The 19,298-nt window shown below is 44.5% G+C and overlaps 2 protein-coding genes across 7 annotated transcripts; one reads left to right on the top strand and one right to left on the bottom strand.

The window, feature by feature from the left end:
* Positions 1-448: 448 nt before the first annotated feature.
* TSR1 (TSR1 ribosome maturation factor) lies at positions 449-8,119 on the bottom strand. 2 transcript variants are annotated; one of them, XM_039324279.1, is made up of 15 exons: positions 7,813-8,119; positions 7,251-7,354; positions 6,936-7,152; positions 6,711-6,845; positions 5,125-5,546; positions 4,879-5,038; positions 3,824-3,969; positions 3,447-3,646; positions 3,053-3,215; positions 2,587-2,700; positions 2,259-2,391; positions 1,965-2,081; positions 1,043-1,183; positions 850-924; positions 449-752 (listed from the first exon to the last, which is right to left on the bottom strand). In XM_039324279.1, exons 1-15 carry the CDS (start codon positions 8,090-8,092, stop codon positions 574-576), a joined length of 2,586 nt encoding a protein of 861 aa, XP_039180213.1. In that variant the 5' UTR covers positions 8,093-8,119; the 3' UTR covers positions 449-573. The 2 variants fall into 2 exon arrangements, with proteins under 2 accessions (XP_039180213.1, XP_039180214.1); XM_039324280.1 differs by lacking the exon at positions 1,965-2,081.
* Positions 8,120-8,166: 47 nt separating this feature from the next.
* Positions 8,167-18,775, top strand: GMCL1 (germ cell-less 1, spermatogenesis associated). 5 transcript variants are annotated; one of them, XR_005554420.1, is made up of 15 exons: positions 8,167-8,363; positions 9,124-9,247; positions 10,206-10,302; positions 11,289-11,386; positions 11,916-12,028; positions 12,957-13,022; positions 13,155-13,239; positions 14,289-14,379; positions 14,723-14,863; positions 15,367-15,436; positions 16,133-16,208; positions 16,524-16,669; positions 16,749-16,827; positions 17,569-17,656; positions 18,038-18,091. XR_005554420.1 is itself a non-coding variant. In XM_039324283.1 (15 exons), the coding sequence occupies exons 1-14, from the start codon at positions 8,191-8,193 to the stop codon at positions 17,895-17,897; spliced, it is 1,389 nt and encodes a 462-aa protein (XP_039180217.1). In that variant the 5' UTR covers positions 8,167-8,190; the 3' UTR covers positions 17,898-17,928; positions 18,038-18,775. The 5 variants fall into 5 exon arrangements, 3 of the variants coding, with proteins under 3 accessions (XP_039180217.1, XP_039180216.1, XP_039180218.1); XR_005554421.1 differs by lacking the exon at positions 18,038-18,091 and adding an exon at positions 17,877-17,915; XM_039324283.1 differs by lacking the exon at positions 16,749-16,827 and adding an exon at positions 17,877-17,928 and having other exon boundaries at positions 18,038-18,775.
* Positions 18,776-19,298: the final 523 nt, after the last annotated feature.

Raw genomic sequence — 19,298 nt, 5'->3', positions numbered from 1 at the left:
AAGGTACAACAGGCCATTTAATGAGTGTGTTCAAAATTACAACAGACTCTCCCCAAAAGCCACATAAGACCTCCTTTCAAAGTTACGACGGCTGCAACGGCCCTGCGGTCATTCACTCTTACACTCCTGTGCAGAATTCCCCACCTCTCCTTCCCTCCCCGGAGACCCCTCAGTGCTTGGGCCGTGCTGTACTTACCTTATGAAGCTCTCCAGGCTTCAGACTGTGGGAGGGGGGCAGGCCTGGTGTCCTTGGGCCCTGCAGCTCAAATCCCACTGAAGACTCCTTTACAAGTGTGGTTGTCTCAACATGTCTCTCATTACTAGAGAAGGAAGCTCTGCTACCCACAGCTAAACTTCCTCCTGCATAAACCCATCTGCAAGGTAATTACTCCAGTGGCTCCATGAAAAGTGAAGCATATTAAGGCAAATCAAACAAAGGACAATTGGCTGCTTCACAGGTACCAGATTTCTCCAGATGTTGGACCATCAAAAGAAATACTAAGTACCCCAGAGATTTATTTTTGTAGGAAATAGTATTTTTCCCTTGCATAAATAGTTGCTTAGCTAGAGCAGCTAGTCCATTTTCTCCTCTCCCTCTAGGCGAGGCCGGGTGCCGTCCCTCCACTTTGTGGGCTCTGGCACACGGGGGTCGAATGTCCACCTGGGAAAGACCCGCTTGTACAAGGTCATCAGCACTGTGTCCTGGGACTTCAGCTGCCCGTCGAACTGGCACTTCATGTGGCCATGGGTTCCTGGCAACAAAGAGAAGAGTGAGAGTTAGGGCACGCAGCCAGTGAGGAAGGGAGATCTGCTGGACCACCAACACCCCAAAGACATTCACCCACTTACCCAGAGGTTCCTTGATATGGCCGCGGCGGCCCCACTTGGTCCGGAGCTCCACTGGTTTGAACCACAGGACATCCTCTGCAGGAGAGGGATAAGGAAGAACTAGGAGTCCAGTAGGGTTCAAAGCAACTCCTGAGATGATAGTCATAGACAAGCAAGGGTTGCATGCTCCCTCTGCCAACTTTAGATGCAATACCTCTGTTGAAGAACATGTAGCGCACAACAGCCAGCTTGCTGAAAATCTTGAACGGGTGGCCACTGAGCACCGCCCGTTTGATGACTAGCCGGTTGGGATCTACGCTGAGCAGGGAGCCCGTAGCCAAGAGATTCTGTGCTCCTGCAAAAAAACACGCGAGAATCCTGTGGCTTCGGGGCAGAGGGGTCCAGGGCCCAACTTCAGGCTGGGCAATTGATAACCAGCATTTGCATTGCCTCAGAATCCGGCCCATATGACTCTAAGATCAGCAAAGGGGCAGAAAAAGTACCGAGGCTTAAAGCCAAGCCATATTTTCAGCTACCTTCACTGATCATGTGGCCACCAAATGGGATAACTGTATGGCACAGATGGACCACAATGTATTCAGCATAGTGGTTGGTGTAGTTCAGCAACAAGTTTATTACCACTACCTGCAAGTTTTAATACAAACCTGAAAGAACCAGAGTGACATCACCAATAAAATAAGCCCAAGCCAATGAATAAGATCCTTGGCAAGCTTTGCTGGGGAGAAAGCCCCACATCAACTATTTCTACCCCACACCGCCACTCTCGGAAAAAAGGATCTGCTCTGGGACGTTCCTTTTCTAGGCCCCAGAGAGACGGCGTATCAGCCAGGACAGGACAATGTGCCACAGAGGAAGACGCCGTTTTTCCCAACTGCTGCACGGCAACATTTCCCTTCCTGGCACCCTGCAGACAATCTGAACCCCCCCCCCCTTTCAAGCTTTAGAATGAAGGGGAAGGCAATCCAACCCATTTGTAAGTAACAGGTTAAGGGAGCCTGCTAGAAAAGAAGGCAAAATCTAGAAAGGCCAGCAGAAGGGGTGGCAGCAGCGGCAGTAGCAGCTCACCAGAGGATACCAGCGCATGAGAGCCCATATTGACCCAATTCCCAACTCACCGTCACTCTCTTGTTTGAACAGCAGCACCGAAGCAGGCGGGAAAGTAATGGGGGCGTAGATTGTGGCCACCACAGCAGTGTCAGCATGGAAAAACTTCTCCAGCTTGTGTTTATCCACTGAAAGGGGGTGGGATGGGGGGGTTGCCGGTTTAGTTTAGCTTGACTGATAGAACATTTGTAGCTCAGGGTCGACATGAGGGGTCCTTACTGTTCCCTGAGCTCGGTTGTTCTCATGCAGATGTTTCATGACCCAACTACTTAACATCACCAATGCTAGAAAGGGAGTTCCCCCACCTGAGGTGTGCCGAGAGTAGAGAGGGGAGGCCAGGAATCGGCGGAATCCACAGTGGATTATCACATCTTCTTTGGACTTTACTGGCTCGCTGTATCCTGGATGGCGTCTCACCAGAAGGTTCAGCACAGACATCTGGAGACCATAAAAGGAGGAGAGGAATCAGAGGCGGAGAGGCCCAAGAAACCTCAGCCCACCGAGGGATCCTTAGCTGGTTTCAGACTGATTCAGACCCCCGAGAGAAAAGTCGTTTCTTCTAGGCTTTGAGCCAGTCACAATGAAGCCTTGTCCCAAAGACAAAATATGACCACCTCTCTTCTTGGCACTCACCTTCTGCTCATGGGGAAGCAATGTGAAAAGCACCAGAGGCTCCTGCTTCTGCTGGAAACTCTCCATAACAGAAACTGGGACGTTGCAAAGGTGGATTGTAACGTACCAGCCGACCTGCAGAAGGAGCACACGGGCAGGTTACATGGAAATACAACTCTGAAGATTGAACTCTAAGGAGTTAGACAAGGCTCTTCGGGTTAGAACTTGGATATTCCACAGAGATCTGAGCAGCTGATCAACAATAAAAGCAGAGGTGTCAAGTGTGGCTGAGGAATCCTGGGAGTGGAAATCCTCAAGTCTTAAAGTTGCTAAGGTTGGACACTCCTGAAGTAAAGCATAACTCTAAAAGCGTGAAAAAATAATTGTAAAAGTACAATGTACTTGTAAAAGTACAACTATCATTTTTTTAAAAAAATTAAAAATGTAAAACCAACAATTGTCGAGTGAGACTGGAGAAAGGGCCAACCTGAGCTCCATCTGTTTCCTCCTTTTCCACCTGCCGGAAGAGGTCTTTCCTTGTCCGTGAAAAGTCCTGGAACTGGAAGATCCGGGCATAGTCCCTGGGGAGCTTCTCCTTGGGATCCCAGGGAGATGTTCGGAAGCTCTTTAGTCCCCTGAACTTCTGGAACCTGAGGGAGCCAGCGGGATCATCCTTTTCTTCAACCCCTCTGCCTGCCGCCCTCTCCCATCTCCTGTAACCCAGCAGAGCCTCCAGCTGAAAGCAGCCTCCCAGGGCAGGCAAAGGGGCGACCTGGGCAATCAGGCCAGGCCTCGCCTCAGCTTCCCACACGATCCCATGTAACACCCCCTGGGATGTGCCAACACCTCCCGTGGCCCTGGCCATCTGCTGAGGCTCTCACCGGACCCGGGCTGGAACATCCCGGGGGGTGTCCACCTCATCTGGAAACATTTCTTCTTCTCGCTCCTGTCGGTATTTCTCCAGCATTGCTTCTTCTTCCTCCATTTTTTCCTCGGCCTGCTCCGTCTCAGGCAACGTCATGGTTTCACAGTCCTCCTCCTCCTCCTCCGAAGCAATTTCCTCTGCACTGCTGCTCCCATCCTGGCAGAGCAAAAGCAACCCGGGGGGAGCACTGAGTGACAGAGCGTGAGGAGGCCCTCCTCCCCCCCACCGTGGTCCTCAGTGCCTGCCCTGTGCTGATTCCACCTCCAAAGCCCCGGCCGCCAGTGGGCCTGCAGACTCTTCCCCAGGTGAGCACAAAAAGGCCAACTCCATTACCTGGGCCATGGCTTCTTCCACAATCTCCTCCTCCTCCTCCTCACTGCCATTTCTCCATTCGTCCCCGTCCAGGATCCAGGCAGCCTGATAGGCAGATGTGCCTTCGGGGACCCTCCTGACCGCCTTCTTGCTCTGCTTGAGAGATTCTGCGCAGAGTTGGGAAAGAGTTACTGCCGGAGAGTCTCCCAGGGCGAAAAGGAAAGAAGACTACAGCATTCCTCCCATGATTATCGGGGCACAGAACAGGGATTGTCTATGTGCTCCCTTTAAGGTAACAAAAGCAGGGGACTCTTTCTGAAGGCCGCCCGCTCGGAGGCCCGTAGGTTTCCTTGGGCCTCTCTGGGCTGGCCAAGGACAGCAGAGGGTGGGGTGGCTAAGCCAGGAGTCTGATCCGGCAGAGCGCAGCTTACGTACGGATCAAGAATCTGAAAAACTGGGAATGTTTCTTTTTTTGAGAGAGTAAACCAAGCCACCCAAAAGAACACTTGAAAAAAATTAAGCCCTTCAAAGATTTCTTTGGGTTATCCTTAAAGCTTTATCTTAATCATCAAAGTATTAATGCCTCTTGCCAATACTATATAAATACCACTATACCAAAATATATTGTGCATTTTATAATACAATAAGCCAGTAATAATAATGACTGAGCCCTTGAAGAAATGATTGAGAGACAGGTATACATTGCCTCAACTCCCTCAATGGAATCATGGTTAAAGAAGGCTGGCCCTGTTGAGGGAGGCTAGGCAGCATCTACACATCAGAGTTAAGTATAATCTGGTTTCTTAGAGTTCCATCTTAGCCTGTGTGAATTCAACCATTTAATTAAAAGCTAAGGCTAACAGTATAAACTGCGGAACCCATTTAAGAAAACATGGCTTAGGACAGAGCTCTCCAAACTTAGCAACTTTAGACTTGTGGACTTCAACTCCCAGCATTGGCTGGCTGGGGAATTCTCACAACTGAAGTCCACAAGTCTTAAAGTTGCCAAGTGGGAGACTCCGGGCATAGGGCACACAAACCAAGTCACGGCCTGTACTAAGTAATCTCTGACTGACCGTCTGCCTCCCTCAGCTCCTCCTCCGAGGGCCAGGTCTGCTCTCCTTCCATTGGATCTGGAACCACTTCCGACTGCAGAGACTGCTGCTTGGCCGGATCAGCCTTGCTCAGGACCTTCACCTCTTCCTCCATCTCAGTGACGCTGCTGCTAAGGTCACCCTGCAGGAGTCACAAGAGAGCAGCTCAGACCACACCCCCTTTGGGGAAAAGCACCTCAGCCACACCTGCACAGGGACAGGCCCCACCTGTTTCTTCCGACTTGCCAGTTGTCCTCCTGGGCACTTGAGGTTCAGGGCAAAGAGGTCTGGGGGAGCATCCACTTGATTCATCTGGAAGTCTCCATGCCCAACAATATGCACCAGGCTGTTGACATTCAAGCTTCGTCCCCTCACGTAGCCAGACACCTTTAAGGTCCCCACCAAGCCACTGTCAGAGCTGGGCACAAATTTGGCAGCATCAGCCAGCAGGTGAGCCCGCCGGTCTCGGAATGCCAAGTGCTGCTGTTTCTGGCTGGCCAGGTGCTGCAGCAGCAGTGCAGATTCCTGCTCCGTGTCCAGAGAAAAAAGTTTGGCCCCAGGAAATCGCTTCTCAATAACCTTGCTCAGCTTTTTCCTGTAATCAGTTTGCTTCTTTGGCATCAGCTCAGCCAGACCCTGAACAGCAAGACCTGCAAGGAACAAAAAGAAAGAAAGGCTTCCTTAAGTACAGACAGCCGGAGAAATCTGCCTTTCCTCTGGATTATCACCGAGGCTGCTGTTAGCACTAGCAACAGTACTTAGACTTATATACCACTTCACAGCTCTCTCTAAGTGGTTTACAGAGTCAGCATATTTCCCCCAATCATCCGGGTCCTCATTTTACCGACCTCAGAGGGATGGAAAGCTTGAGCCAGTCAGAATTGAACTCCTGACATTGAGCAGTGAGTTAGGCCTGTGATAGTGCATTCCAACCACTGCGCCACAACAGCTTTTATTCTATTATTATACTATTTTTCTTCTATTACCCACAGAACAGAGAACTCCATCTACCCAACAGATTCCTGAATTCTATGCAAGGAACAGAACTTCTGACCGTAAGGTATTAAGCCAAGGGAGAACCCTGCCCAGCTCTTTGTGGAGTTGTCTTGCAACTGTGACAACCCCCTTAATTACTGAATTAATTCTTGGTGGCTCATACCGTAGCACCGAGTACAGGTAGTCCTCCACTTACAACCAATCATTCAGTAACTATTCAAAATTATGTCACTGAAAAAAATGACTTATGACTGGTTGTCGCGCTTGCAGACGACCCTGCAGCCACATAATCAACATTTGGGCACTTGGCAATCAGCATGTATTTCCAATGGCTGCAGCATCCTGGGGTCACGTGATCACCATTTGCAACTTTCCCAGCTGGTTTCCGAAAAACAAAGACAATGGGGAAACTGAATTCCAATAACAACCATATTATTCACTTCACAACTGTAGTAACTTGGGAAAAAAGATTGTAAAGTTGGGCACAGCTCATTTAACAACCACTTTGCTTAGCAACAGAAATTCTGGTCCTAATTGTGGTTATAACTTGAGAATTACCTGTAAGAGCATAATATAATAAGAAAAGCGTAACAACAAAGTAGTAATAATAATTACAAAGCATCAGAGGAAGCAAACTCATTCAACCAAAGCCCCAAATTTACTGTCAGGGAACAGATATTTCACACAGCTGGCTTAGTTATAGAGAGCTAAGCTTCCAAGTCCTACAATGAGACAAGGCAGCTTTACAGCAAGGATGTAGCCTGCCAGCCATTTCCCATCTTACTAGATGGATGGAAAAAATTGGGCACTATACTCACCATAGCTGGGGAGACCCTGAGCAAAGATGCAGGAAAGACAACGGTCGCCAACAGCATCCCAACCATCTGCAGCATCCAGCATGAAAAGGAGAGTATCAGCTACTTTGGCAAGATCCAGCACAGCATGAAGGCTTCCTGGAGAATAGGAATTATGGAAGTTACAACTCTCTGAAATACTCCAGGAAAATGCAGGAAAGATCATAGAACAATTTTGTAGGCCCGCACCTGCATCAGCTACTATAAAACGCCAGCGCAGCTTGGACTGGGGGCACAGCAGGGCAAAACCAGGCGGCCCCCCCTTTGCTGGGAACACAACAGAATCCTGGTTACTCTGGAAAATGTTCAAGGCGGCATGGGGGTCAATTTGGGCGTGCAGCGGCACCAGCACCACCAGGTGTGGTGGCCCATCCCTGCGCCCCAAATTCCGCTTTTCTTCCAACACCTACAGACAGAGAAAGCAAAGATAGGTGAGGTTTCTCCACTCTCCAACCACGCTACCCAGATTCAGCTTCCCTGCTCTGCTTTCTGCTGCTGACTCACAGCCTGCTGGTGTTGCCGGCGGAGCTGCCATGCCCGGTGCCTGCGGTCCTGCTTTGACCAGTTGCGTTGCACCTGCCGAGTGAGGGTCTTGACCGGGACCCGACCTGGAGAAGGAAGAGGGGAAAAGGGCAGATCTGCTGGCGTCCTGCCTGTTCCTCCTCTGACAAAGCAGACAAAGCTGCAGATGCTGCTTTTGATAGACCAGGAATTTAACCTGGCAACTTTTAAGACTTGTGGACTTCAACTCCCTGAATTCCTCAGCCAGCCATGCTCACAGGGGGATGCTGGGACTTGCCAAGACCCGGGGACTAGACGGGCGTTTCTCCATCTCGTGGCCTTGAAACTCCCAGAATGGCTCAACCTTGAAGTCATTCAAACGAGTGAGAGACGCTGAACTGGGTCGGCCGAAAGGGCAGAGGCCGCTCCGGCCCTCGGAGAGGGGCCGGCTGGGATAGACTGCTCCTGGATTGGAGGCTTTTTTTCGAGCGGCACACCGACCAGCTTCCGCAGCGACCTTACTAAAAAGGCTCCCCGGGAAAAAGGAGCCCCTCGGCGCGCTCACCTCCCTGCCTTCGCGCGCTGCTCACGCGGTGCCTGCCGGCCTTGTGCGGCTTGTTCTGCTGCTTCAAGGCACCAGCGCGATGGGCGGCCGCCTCCTTCGCCATGGCCATGCAGCTCTCGCGCCGGAAGTGATGCCACCGAGCTTCCGGGTTACGTCGTTCTAGGACGCGCGTCTCTCGGGCCGTCGCGTCTCCCGTTGGCCCCGACGCGAGCCAGACGCTGACGCATGCGTGGGAAGCGGTCGCGTCAGTCTCTTCCCTCCAGTCCCAAGGGGGGCGCATGCGCAGCGGCCGCCTTGGCGGCTTTCTACCCGTAACCCGCCGCGCGTCCCCATGAGGAGAAAGAGGCGGCGGCGGCGGCGGCGGCCGGACGGGCGACTATGGGCTCGTGGAGCAGCCGCGTGTGGGGGCCCAGAGCCGGGGCGGCTGAGGGGGCGACGGGGCCGAGGGGCGACGGGGCCTTCTCCAAGCGGAAGCGCGGCGAGGGCCTGAGCGAGAGCGAGAGCGGCGACGAGAGCGAGGGCGAGGAGCGGCTGCTCAGCACCCCCAGGAGGTACGGCCGCGGCTCCGGGAAGCCCCGGGCCTGGAGGGGTGTCGCCCAAGCTCCGGAGGGCCCCCCCCCCGTGGCCCGAGGCAGCGGCGGTTTCGTGGGGAGGGTCGGCGAGGCGCTGCTCCGGCGGAGGGAGGGCGGGAGGGCGGTGACCGTCCGGACCCGCTTTGGGGCCTCCCTCAGGTTTCCCACTCCTTCCCAGGAGGTGCTGCCTTCGCTTAATGGATGCAGGTGCTTTTTCTCCCGCCTTCGTTAGCTTCGTAAATCACTCGAGGTGGTGGACAGACCTAAATTTTTTTCTTCCTCCTCCCATTTCCCCAAGACAACCCTGTGAAGTGACAGAGAGCCTTTGGCCCGAAGTGTCCCAGCTGTCATTCACACCTAAGCCAGGACTAGACCTCACTGGCTTCTCCTGGCTTCTAGCCTGGTTGCCTTTTAATAAGGAAGCCAAACTGGCTCTGCTGAAGTCCAATTTTCTGAAAGGGCCACCCGTAAAGTAAGCAACAACTAACTCCCTTCCCGCCTTTGAATAAAACCTCAGGAAAGGGGCTCCCCAGACCTCTTCTACTGTATATCAACGGGCAGGAAACCCCCCCCCTCCCTCACACTGATGATGTTCAGCAATTGGGTAATGAAACAGCTGCAAGCAAACAACCAAGCTGAGAGGGCCTCAAGGACTGCACAGTGCAACCCCGAAGTGTTTTCTTCTATTGCTATTTATATCATATACATTCAATACTTACGGGTTTTTTTTCTATCTCAGGAAAAAACTAAAAAGCACTTCGAAGTATATTTATCAGACTCTGTTTCTGAATGGTGAAAAGAGTGATGTTAAAATATGTGCCCTGGGGGAAGAATGGAACTTGCACAAGATATACCTCTGTCAGGTAAAAACTGCCCTTTTGTTTCTTGGATCTCCAGTATCATTAGGAAGCAGGCTTCAGACCTTTTTGTTTAATACTCAAATTCAGTGCTGCTGCCTTGAATGTGGTCCTGAAAACACAGGTACTACTGTGTTTCCCCAAAAGTAAGATCCAGTCTTATATTTTTTTGGTCGTCAAAATAAGCACCAGGGTTTATTTTTGGGGTAGATCTTAATACACATATCAGAGTAGCAGAGAACTAATAATGTGTTAACATAATTTATGAATAATACAGATTTGTCAGGCTCAGGGAAATGGAACAAGAACAATATTGTTGTACAAATAGATTTTATTTTTTTAATCTCTCAGGCTAAACATCAGTGAATGATAGCAGCTCATAATGGGTCCCCTCCAGCTGTGATGTGAACTTCTATTAAACAGTATTTTCCTGATCACTTATCTTTCTAGGATGCAGTCTGTCCACTTGTATAAATAAATTATAACACAGATTTGGCTGGCCCCTTCCCTCTTTGCTTTGCATGCTAGTTTCAGTTCCAGATTAAGTAACCTGCAGTGCCCTATTACAGCCAAGTTGATAAAGGGTGGTTTAATACTAGTTTACTAACCAAATTTGAGACCAGAGTTTGATCTTAGTTTCACTTCCTGGAGCAATTGTTCCATCATTTCCTATTTTAAATGCAATGAAAACCCATTTATTCTGTTCAGATCGAAATATTAAAATCAGTGCATGGAGATGGAGTGGGTTGGTAGGCAAATTAATCAATTGGTTCAGAATATGAATAAGATTGAAATTTAAGAAACATATCTTCAAATTAGGAGCGACAAATAGAAAATTTAATTCAAATTTAATTCTTAGTTTCTCTTGCTATGAAAATAATATTGTGTTATACCTTCTTATCATATAAAATCTTTAATTCCAAGGATTGTAAAATTATTAAAAACATGACTTTTCTGTTTGTAGTCTGGCTACTTTTCAAGTATGTTCAGTGGGTCTTGGAGGGAGTCAGGAATGGACACAATAGAATTGGAAATTCCTGATCAGAATATTGACATAGAAGGTAAGCAAGGAATCCTCACTGGACTTTTTCTAACATAAAAGATTCAAATTGAAATCGATTACTTGGATCAAGTGTTCTAGAACAAAGCTGGCCAGTTATAAATGATCTTTGGAAGGACTTTCCAGTATTTTATCTCATTTTTGCAAAATACATTTTAGCAAAACTCATTTTCCTAAATAATTCATCAGAAAAACAGATTTCTCATTTTGGGGACAGTATTAACCAACTACACACATCTAAACTATTCAGTACTTCTTTCATGGTTTTTATTATAAATGAACAGCAAATTATGAAAATCATAAAACTGCCATTATTGTTTAGATATTGTGGAGCATACCCTGAAGCATTGAATTAGTATCTTGAACCACACATGCCTGCATTATTAATGCTGTTATGAACTAAGCCCTTGTCATGGCTGCTTTCAGAAGCTTGCTTCTTTCAACAAAAGGTGGAATGCAATGTGCTACAAATTCGGATCCTTGGTTACATGTGAGTGACTTCACAATATAGAGAGTAGGACTTGCATTGCAACAATGCTTTTTTGTCACTTATCTGTTATGAGTGCACATTTTTCAACCTGATTGAAACTGTCAGCATTTTTAAATGAAAATACAAAATGTAACACTTTATTTTGAAGTGCCTACTTTTTGATCAGTTTCTGAAGTTTTGTGCAGTGTCCCATTATGTCAGCTGGTGAAATCTGCAGATGAATGGGAGTTTTCTAGTGTGAAAGGTGCTTATGTTAGATCCCAAATGTGATTTCTGTACTTAAATTAACCATTTGTCCTGCTTAGGGTTTTATATATTTTTAAATGGCATCTGATCTACCGCTTTTTAATATTCTAGGCATCTTGTCACTATGTATAAAATAATTTGAGAAATAACATTTTTTGAATATCACCCTTAATAATCATACTGAATTGGAAAAAAATAAATGTATAACCTGTCTTATATGTATGAGGAGCCTTAGGATATGGTTTCTTTAGCCTTACAGGTTGCCTTTGGCTCACTTTACCGGGATGAAGTGTTAATAAACCCTAGTAGAGTGATTGCCCTCCTGGCAGCTGGCAGCATGTTACAGCTGGTAAGTAGAAATGGCTCCATGCTTTTACAAATCTTTGCTTGGCAAAGTACAGGGCTTTCAGTCCCATCTTCATTTGTATTCCAGGGACGAGCACATGGTCATTGCCACATCGTTTCCGTCATCCTAGGGGTATTTTTTCAAGCACATGTTTAGCAGTATTGACAGAGCTGGGAAAGACATTTTCTCGCTATCTCTTGCCCTTCTTCCCCTTTCTAGATGGGAGCACATAAGTGATGCTGCAAGTCAGAACACTTACACAGGGACTTCTTATGTGGCCTTTGAAAATGTGTTCAAAAGGGTTAGGATGCCTCTGAGCTTCAAAATTAAGCATCAGGATATCAAGTTTTCTCCTGTTACAAATAGAGTATTATTTTGTGTAATTTTGATTGAGGCTGGTAGTATGCCTGTCTGTCCAGAAGAAGCCAAAATATCTCTAGATAATCATTGTCAGTTAGCCTGAGGTGAGGGCATCATCTGTAGCATTAGGCCTGGGAGTAAGGATTTATTTTGCATCATTATATGTTTACAGGATGGCTTAATACAGCAATGTGGTGAGACAATGAAGGAAACAATTAATGCAAAAACTGTGTGTAGTTACTATAATTCTGCGGGAACATACGGATTAGATTCTTTGAAAAAAAAGTAAGTATTGGCACTAAGAAAGATTTTGTTGAAGAAAATTAGTATGATTCCCCCTTGATTTTCTAATGTGATGTGGCTTTGAGAAGCATCTCCTGATGTTTTTCAGCAGAAACCTTGCTGCTTATTTCTCCCTTCAAATATAAAAATGTGTTTAATTTTAGAAGCATAATATTTTCAGCTTGTACAATAATTAATATTCTCTGGCTGACATGGAATAATATTAGGTATTAGTAGAACCTAGAGCTATGTGTTCAGCGTAAGACACAACACTTAGAATCTTGGAGACAGAACTGAAATTCTTATGAATTCCTTTTCCCAATTTCCAAGTTTCTTTTTATCTCTGCAGTAAATCACCTGGAAGAAAAAGGGGGAGATTCACTCCTTGTTCTCAGAGATAGCTTTTAATCAAATATAATAGGTCAGCCACAATTAAATAATAAATGAAAGAGATCGTAGTTCGAATAGGACAGACATCCAAAATCAATACTAGCAGTCCAGATAAAGAAAAATATAAAGACAACCAGTGTGTTTTTCTGCTGAAGAAAGAAAGCAGCAGAAGAGGAAATAGACATGAGGTGTTCAACAATTTGTTTCTTGTTGATCCTTCTGTGTGAAAGGATCATCTGCTTGAAGAACTGGTTGTTTCTCCTGAGTATTTGGGCTGTTTGTTTATCAGGAGCTGCTAATGGTATTTTCACATTCTCTCATTCTGACAGAACATTGAAAGCATGTATAGGAAGTGAAAAGTTAAAAATGGAATGGAAGCAGTGTGTAGTCCATTATGGCCTGAAGACAGTCGTAGTTGATTGGATGGGCTTTGGGAGTATGATGGCTGTGGGCTCCCTATTTTACTATAACTTCTGGGGGAAAGTGTTCAGCAGCTTATTAGAAGCATACATTGCATTTACCTTACTTATTTTAAATCTAGGTGTCTTGAGTGGCTCTTGAATAACCTGATGACCCACCAGAGTGTGGAACTCCTCAAAGAACTCAGGTATTGCGTTTTCGGGATTAATCCAGATACTACGGGAACACGTTTAGCATAATAAAATGGAATTCAGATAATCTGTTGAACTGAACACAATTCATGCCCTTTGCCATTCAGAGGTCATGTTGTTTGTTTCAGCATAAACCTCATGAAACAGCTGATCAGTTCCTCTAACCTGTTTGTCATGCAAGTGGAGATGGACATATATACTGCTCTAAAGAAGGTACCAACATTTAATAGCATCAGTTTGATCCACGTTTTGTTTTGATGATGCAGAAATAACCGCACTGCCATTTCTTCCAAATTGACAGTATTCTTATAGACTGAGGTTACCTCTCCTGCTTGTTCTTTCCTGATAGTTTAGTACAGGAGTGTCAAACTGCTGGCCCACGGGCCACTTGCATCATACGGAGGCCATGCCCACCCCAGCTTCGGCAATGTGAAAAAAGTTGCGATACATCGTGACACGTCACATGATGCGGCGAGTTTGACATCTGTGGTTTAGTATCTTTGATAGGTAGTCATAGTCTTTGTTTGATTATTTATACTAATTTATTAATGACCCATTAAAACTGATCTAAGAATAACACTGGATTACAAGATAGCACAGAATACTTAAAGAAGTATAAAAAAAGTTCTGTGCATACAGAATAACTATTTTTCTGGTTATCTTCTTTCCTTTTTTACTCCATAAAAACTGTCTCTTCTCTTCTGTTTTCTTTTTTACTTGCTTTCCTTAGAAGGATGTAGCCAGTTATCCCTTTAGTTGCATTCTAACAGAAGAACAAACTCTCATTTCATCACTTCATCAAAAATTAGTTAAAGTGGCACTGTGATGTTTTTATTCCCAAATACAAGTCGCTATCTATAAACAATTTTTTGTAGAAACACAGTGTACATATGTATTTGTGTAAAGCTTTAGTTACTACTACATGTTGGGATTGTGCTTAGTGATTGTAAGGTTTGAATGATGACATCACTGTTGCCTGGGGACACCCAGTTGGGGGCTCCTTTCATGTCCCTGTTAAGTTGCCGACTGAGGTGGTACCCATTTATCTATTTGCAATTGCCCGCTTTCAAACTGCTGGCCGGCACGAGCTGGAGGGTGTGACGGGGACTCGCCCTGTTCCACAGCAGCAACCAGGTCTCGAACGCAGCCTTGCCGACAGTCAGTCCAGCATCATCACCTTGTGAGCCACCATGCTTCTCAAGCTTTAGTTACTTAGTGTATCCCTCAAGTGAACCTTACAGCTGTTTCTTTATTTTACGTAGTGGATGTTCCTTCAGCTGGTGCCTTCTTGGAACGGATCATTGAAACAGCTTTTAAGTGAAGCAGATGCCTGGTTTTCCAAGCGCAGGAAAGGTCTTTATGAAATGCTTTGTGAATAGTTGGGATGCTGGAAATCTTTGGAGCAGGATATACACTATCTTTAGCTATCTCTTCATTATGGGTTGTTCCCTATTGGCCCAACATGGATTTCTTTTGTGCGGGATGGGAAACCTGTAAACCACAATCTTTTGGAAAAAAAATCCACCTTCCACTAGTTTACCCTCTGAGCCGTTTTTACAAGCAAATCGGGATATAATTCTGTGAAACCTTATCTGAATTGATTTCTCTGTTGGGATTGCTTACAGACTGCAGTGCTGCTTTTTGCTTAATTGTAAAAATATATTTGAACTCTTAAGAACCTGCTTTAATTTTTCAGATTGTGAGGAAGGCATCTCATTCTTGGAAACTGAACAAGGACATGCATTTATACCAGTGTTTAAATACCTGAGGCTGCAGTATATAATCAGTGATCTGACATCAGCAAGAATTGTTGAACGAGACAGCCTGATCCCTGCAGGTAAGAATGGAATAGCTTGTTTTCTTTCTCTGTCATGCTTGAGAAAGTGAAATCAGAATTGAGTTTTTGGGTCTTTGAAAGAGTCCCCACATATAGCGTATAAAAATTTGTGGACATGGCCTTGGTAGTAAAATTAGTGAATCATTGAATCCAGTTTCAGGCACATAAAGTTAGGTTTAAGCTATTTCTCTACTTCTCTTATATCCCACCGTGTGGAAAAAGAATAAAGGAGGTCATAGCCTTTTCTCTTCTTGCCCCTCACTTCCTTCTCTAAACTTGTTGCTACAGGGTCTGCTGGTTAACGACCACAATAAAGTGATCTGAATTTGTTGCTACAGTATTTATTTTTAGACTGTTTTTTTAACTTTTGCATACATGGGGTAAATAACCTGCTCAGAGTCAGTTTTGATTGGGACAGCATAAAACCTTGTAAAAATATTAAGTGCTGCTTAACTTTCTTGCCTCGTTTATAAAAGGCCCACTTTGGTCTTTCTAAATTTTAGACTGGCTGTTCTCTGTTTACAAACAGCAGTGGTTTGCCATGCTTAGAGCAGAACAAGACAATGACATTGGGTATGTATAATGCCTCTTTCTCTGTATTTGTGGCAGCCCGGAAACAGTTACAGCAGTGATCCCCAACCTTTCCAGCTCTGTGGCCCCGCAGCAGCAGCGCGGTGTGGGGCAAGAGGAGATGGTTTCGAGTGCACTGCTTTCACAAATGCAGCTTTGTGCACACATGCTTGCCCACCGCTTCCGCAGCCCAGTTCTGAACAGGCTGCAGCTCAGGACTGGGCTGTAGACTGAGGATTGGAAACCCCTGAGTTACAGGGTTTTGTTTTGTTTTTTGTATGAAAAAAATGCATTTACGACATTGATGATCAGGAAAAAAATAGATAATAGAAAAAGTGAGCGTTTTTGGTAATCATAGAGTAAGATATAACTTTATACTACTCTGTATTGTATAGGGTAAGAGATACATATATCTAATTATGCTTCCTTTTGCTGCAAAGGAAATTAGAAGTTGCTTCTTTCTTTTTGTTACCCTTTCTCTCTGCACTTTTGTATTTTTCTTCTGTATTAGTTTTTTGTTAATTTTTATCCTCTTTTTAAAACTTTAATAAAATTTATATATTTAAAAAGGTTTTAGTGTATTGAGAAACTCTAAGTGAATTTATTCAGGTGTTAAGATCTGTGTGTAACCAGTTAGAATACTTTTCTTGTGCTTTCCGTTGATAGAATGGCATTTTATAGAAAGTTATTTTGTTCAAGGCCTCAAGAGATTAATAAAGAGGAACTAGAAGCAAACAGTATGCGGTGTGGCAGAAAACTTGCCAAAGATGGTGATGTAAGCACAAATATTTTTTCATGTCCTTTTAAAAATGTATAATTTATTTACAGTTTTTGTAAGCTGTTTGTTTCCCCAAAACAGTGTTTTCTTAGCTAATTTTACAAGGTTAAATACTTTCTTACTGGAAAATATAAAAATGATAACAATGCTCATGTAGCTTTTTTAAACCGCCAATCTTGAATTTCCTGAGTTGATGCAAAATATACAAGGTATCAAGTGGAGGTCCTCTGCAAGCTACTTAAGTTCAGAATTTAAAGCCGCTCTTTTAGAATACAACTATTTCTTCAATTATCTTTTTTTCTTTCTTGCAAGTATTGCTGGCGATGGACAGGCTTTAATTTTGGCTTTGATCTGCTGGTCACATACACCAATCGTTACATTATCTTCAAACGCAACACACTAAATCAACCCTGCAGTGGCTCTGTCAGTTTGCAACCCCAGAGAAATATCGCTTTCAGGTGGGTTCCCTCTCTTTTTTGGCTGGTTCTCCAGTGCTGGAAGGTGAAAGAGTCACATCGACAGTCACTCTTCTTGTAGACTTTGGAGTTCACCAGCAGTCACTGGAGGGAAGCGGGTCAGTATCATTTGTTCGTTGGAATCAGTGAAACAACAATAGGTAAGAGGGGGAAAAAATACTGAAGGTACTTGCCAGACTCATAACATTCAAATCTCTGCAGATTTACAGAAGTTTGTCTTAAGGATAATGACAGACATCAGCCTGTCACCATTACCCATAAAAGTCTTCTTCCCAAGCACAGAGATGTGTCATGCATTTTACCAATGGATGCAGTAGTAGGATTCAAATATGTGAACAACTGGTTCTCTGTGTGGATGCCACTTCCAAAAGTCCATTCAGGGCCTGGGTAACAAAGAATCAGCTACCGGTTCTGCCAAAGTGGTGCAAACTGGCTGAATCCCCCCATTGAGTGGATGGCTTAGCAGTTAAAGACACCGAGCTTGTCAAATGAAAGCCAACAGCCCAGGATTGAGACCTGAGTGCCATGCAATGTGGTGAGCTCCTGTTCTTGCCTCAGCTCCTGTCTACCTAGCAGTTCAAAAGCATGCAAATGCGAGTAGATAAATAGGTACCACGTCAGTGGGAAGGTAACAACAAAGAATAAATTATAAATATAAATAAATTATAAATATAATTATATTCATATGCATACATATATATAAATATATATAAAAAACAAAATTTATTTCCTGCCCATGTCATATCCAACAATTCTTTCACCCTCTCTTAACAACAACCACCTCCTTTCTCCATTGATTTTATTTCATTTATTTATCAAATTTTGAAACCGCCCATCTGGATTCCAGAGGGAGCTTAGCGTAATTTCTCTTCTCTCCATAGGCTGCGACTGGCTTCTTTTCATAGCAGTGGAAAGCTTATTTGTAGCAGAACCGCAGGGTATCAGATACTAACCCTCGAAAAAGATCAGGTTTGTATGTGCAAAGCTTTTGGTTCATTTTAGCTAATAGTGTCAGAGAAGAAAGTAAGATTCTCATAAGAAGCAGGAGAGATGAACAGAAATGAACTGGGCACTTCAGTGGTTGCTGTTTGATATGATGGTGCTAGAAAGGTTAAAAATCCTTGAAAGTCTAGAAAAATGCAACTAGAGAAAATAATTAGAGAAATAATGGTTTTCTCCCTTTGTACAGATTCAGCTGATGGATGCTTGATTAAAAATTGCCTCTGAAGTTACATGAGTAGGTTAGAAAATTACTTCAGAATTTCTAGCGTTTTCTCTAAACCTTTCTGCGGGGTTTCTGAAAGCATTTTTATGTTCAGTCTGATATCTGTTTGTTTACTTGCTTTTTAGGAACAGGTAGTGATGAATTTGGACAGTAGACTGCTAGTCTTCCCTCTGTATATCTGCTGCAACTTCCTGTATACTTCCCCAGAGAAGAGAAGAGAAAACAATGGACAATGAATAACCCAGCCAGCTGAGATTGACTTTTGAAATGTCTTTGCATGGTCACTTTCATTTGGAAGCTCCTGATGCCCTGAAAGGAACATCATGAAATGGTCTTATCTATTGAAGAAAAAGAGAGAGGGACTGGGTACCCTGCAATTGTCAGGATACAAGCCCCGGCAGTTCCAGTTGGAAGCTATAGTTTTGTGGGATTGTGAGCCACAGGCTGTAGCAAATAAATGTAACTCCCACCTCATCTTTCAACATTCCTACGCACATCTGAATAGCTGAATACTTACGATGACCTCGTTTTCTTCTGAGAATTCTCAGCCCTAGAAAATGATACCAGTCTCCTGATAGCACAGAAAGACTTTAAACATAGTTCATTAACTGGGCCTGCTTAATTAAAAGGAGTAGGATGATATATCAATAAAGCCCACATTAATTTTTAATAGAACACACTGTATTTATGGTCTCTTGATTTGTTCTGGTCAAGCCCTTAATTTTTAAAAGTCTGTTACTGGCTTGGTGAAATATTTGGATTGTTTTAAATTCATTATACTTGTAAATACTTCCTATTGAGTTGAAAACTTTATAATATATCCTGTTTTGTTTTCAAGAAATACATATTTTTTAAACATTGTATTTTTAAGAGTCACTTTGTAGAATCCAGCTGCCTCAATTCAGCATTTCTAATTCATCAGAACTCAGACCATCATTTCATTCTTGGATATACTTTTTTACTTTTTGGTTTTTAACTTGAAGCAAAAAAGCACTCCCAAACCCCGAAGCAAGTGGGTCAGCCTCTGCTAATCAGGAGGCCACGTCCAGCCCAGGAGAAATAGGGCTACAGCTGAGAATTGCCTTTTGACTTCCAGGTCTGTCTGATGGCTTCTGCTCTAGCCAGAAGGCTCCCCAGGGGAAATTCTGGATCCTGTGTAGCTTTCAAGGCACTCAAGTTCCACGCAGCGGAACAACAAGTCTCAGGACTACAAGAGGCCAAATGGTCATTAAATACAAGCTTTGAAAGGCCTTTTTTTTTTTTTTTTTACTGAAATCAGACTGGGGGCTGAATATAAATCCCTTCTTTGGGAATTTAGAACTTTTGAGTTGTATTTTTTATTTGAACACTTTCTTTACCTTGCATAAGATAAGACTGCTATTCCCA

This window comes from Crotalus tigris, unplaced genomic scaffold (genome assembly GCF_016545835.1).
Source record: "Crotalus tigris isolate CLP2741 ecotype Arizona unplaced genomic scaffold, ASM1654583v1 scf7180000024293.1627790, whole genome shotgun sequence".
Classification (NCBI taxonomy): domain Eukaryota; kingdom Metazoa; phylum Chordata; class Lepidosauria; order Squamata; family Viperidae; genus Crotalus; species Crotalus tigris.
This window is presented reverse-complemented; position numbering and strand designations above follow the sequence as displayed.

Excerpts from the sequence above, each read along its gene's own strand:
- TSR1 (XM_039324279.1), bottom strand. The coding sequence starts at position 8,092 with ATGCGCCCCCCTTGGGACTGGAGGGAAGAGACTGACGCGACCGCTTCC. Across the intron at positions 7,355-7,812 it reads CAGCGCGCGAAGGCAGGGAG|GTCGGGTCCCGGTCAAGACC; the intron begins GTGAGCGCGCCG and ends TTCCTTCTCCAG. Across the intron at positions 3,216-3,446 it reads GATGTTCCAGCCCGGGTCCG|GTTCCAGAAGTTCAGGGGAC; the intron begins GTGAGAGCCTCA and ends TGGCTCCCTCAG.
- GMCL1 (XM_039324282.1), top strand. The coding sequence starts at position 8,191 with ATGGGCTCGTGGAGCAGCCGCGTGTGGGGGCCCAGAGCCGGGGCGGCT. Across the intron at positions 14,380-14,722 it reads GTTTTCCAAGCGCAGGAAAG|ATTGTGAGGAAGGCATCTCA; the intron begins GTCTTTATGAAA and ends TTAATTTTTCAG. Across the intron at positions 16,670-17,568 it reads CAGAGAAATATCGCTTTCAG|GCTGCGACTGGCTTCTTTTC; the intron begins GTGGGTTCCCTC and ends TTCTCTCCATAG.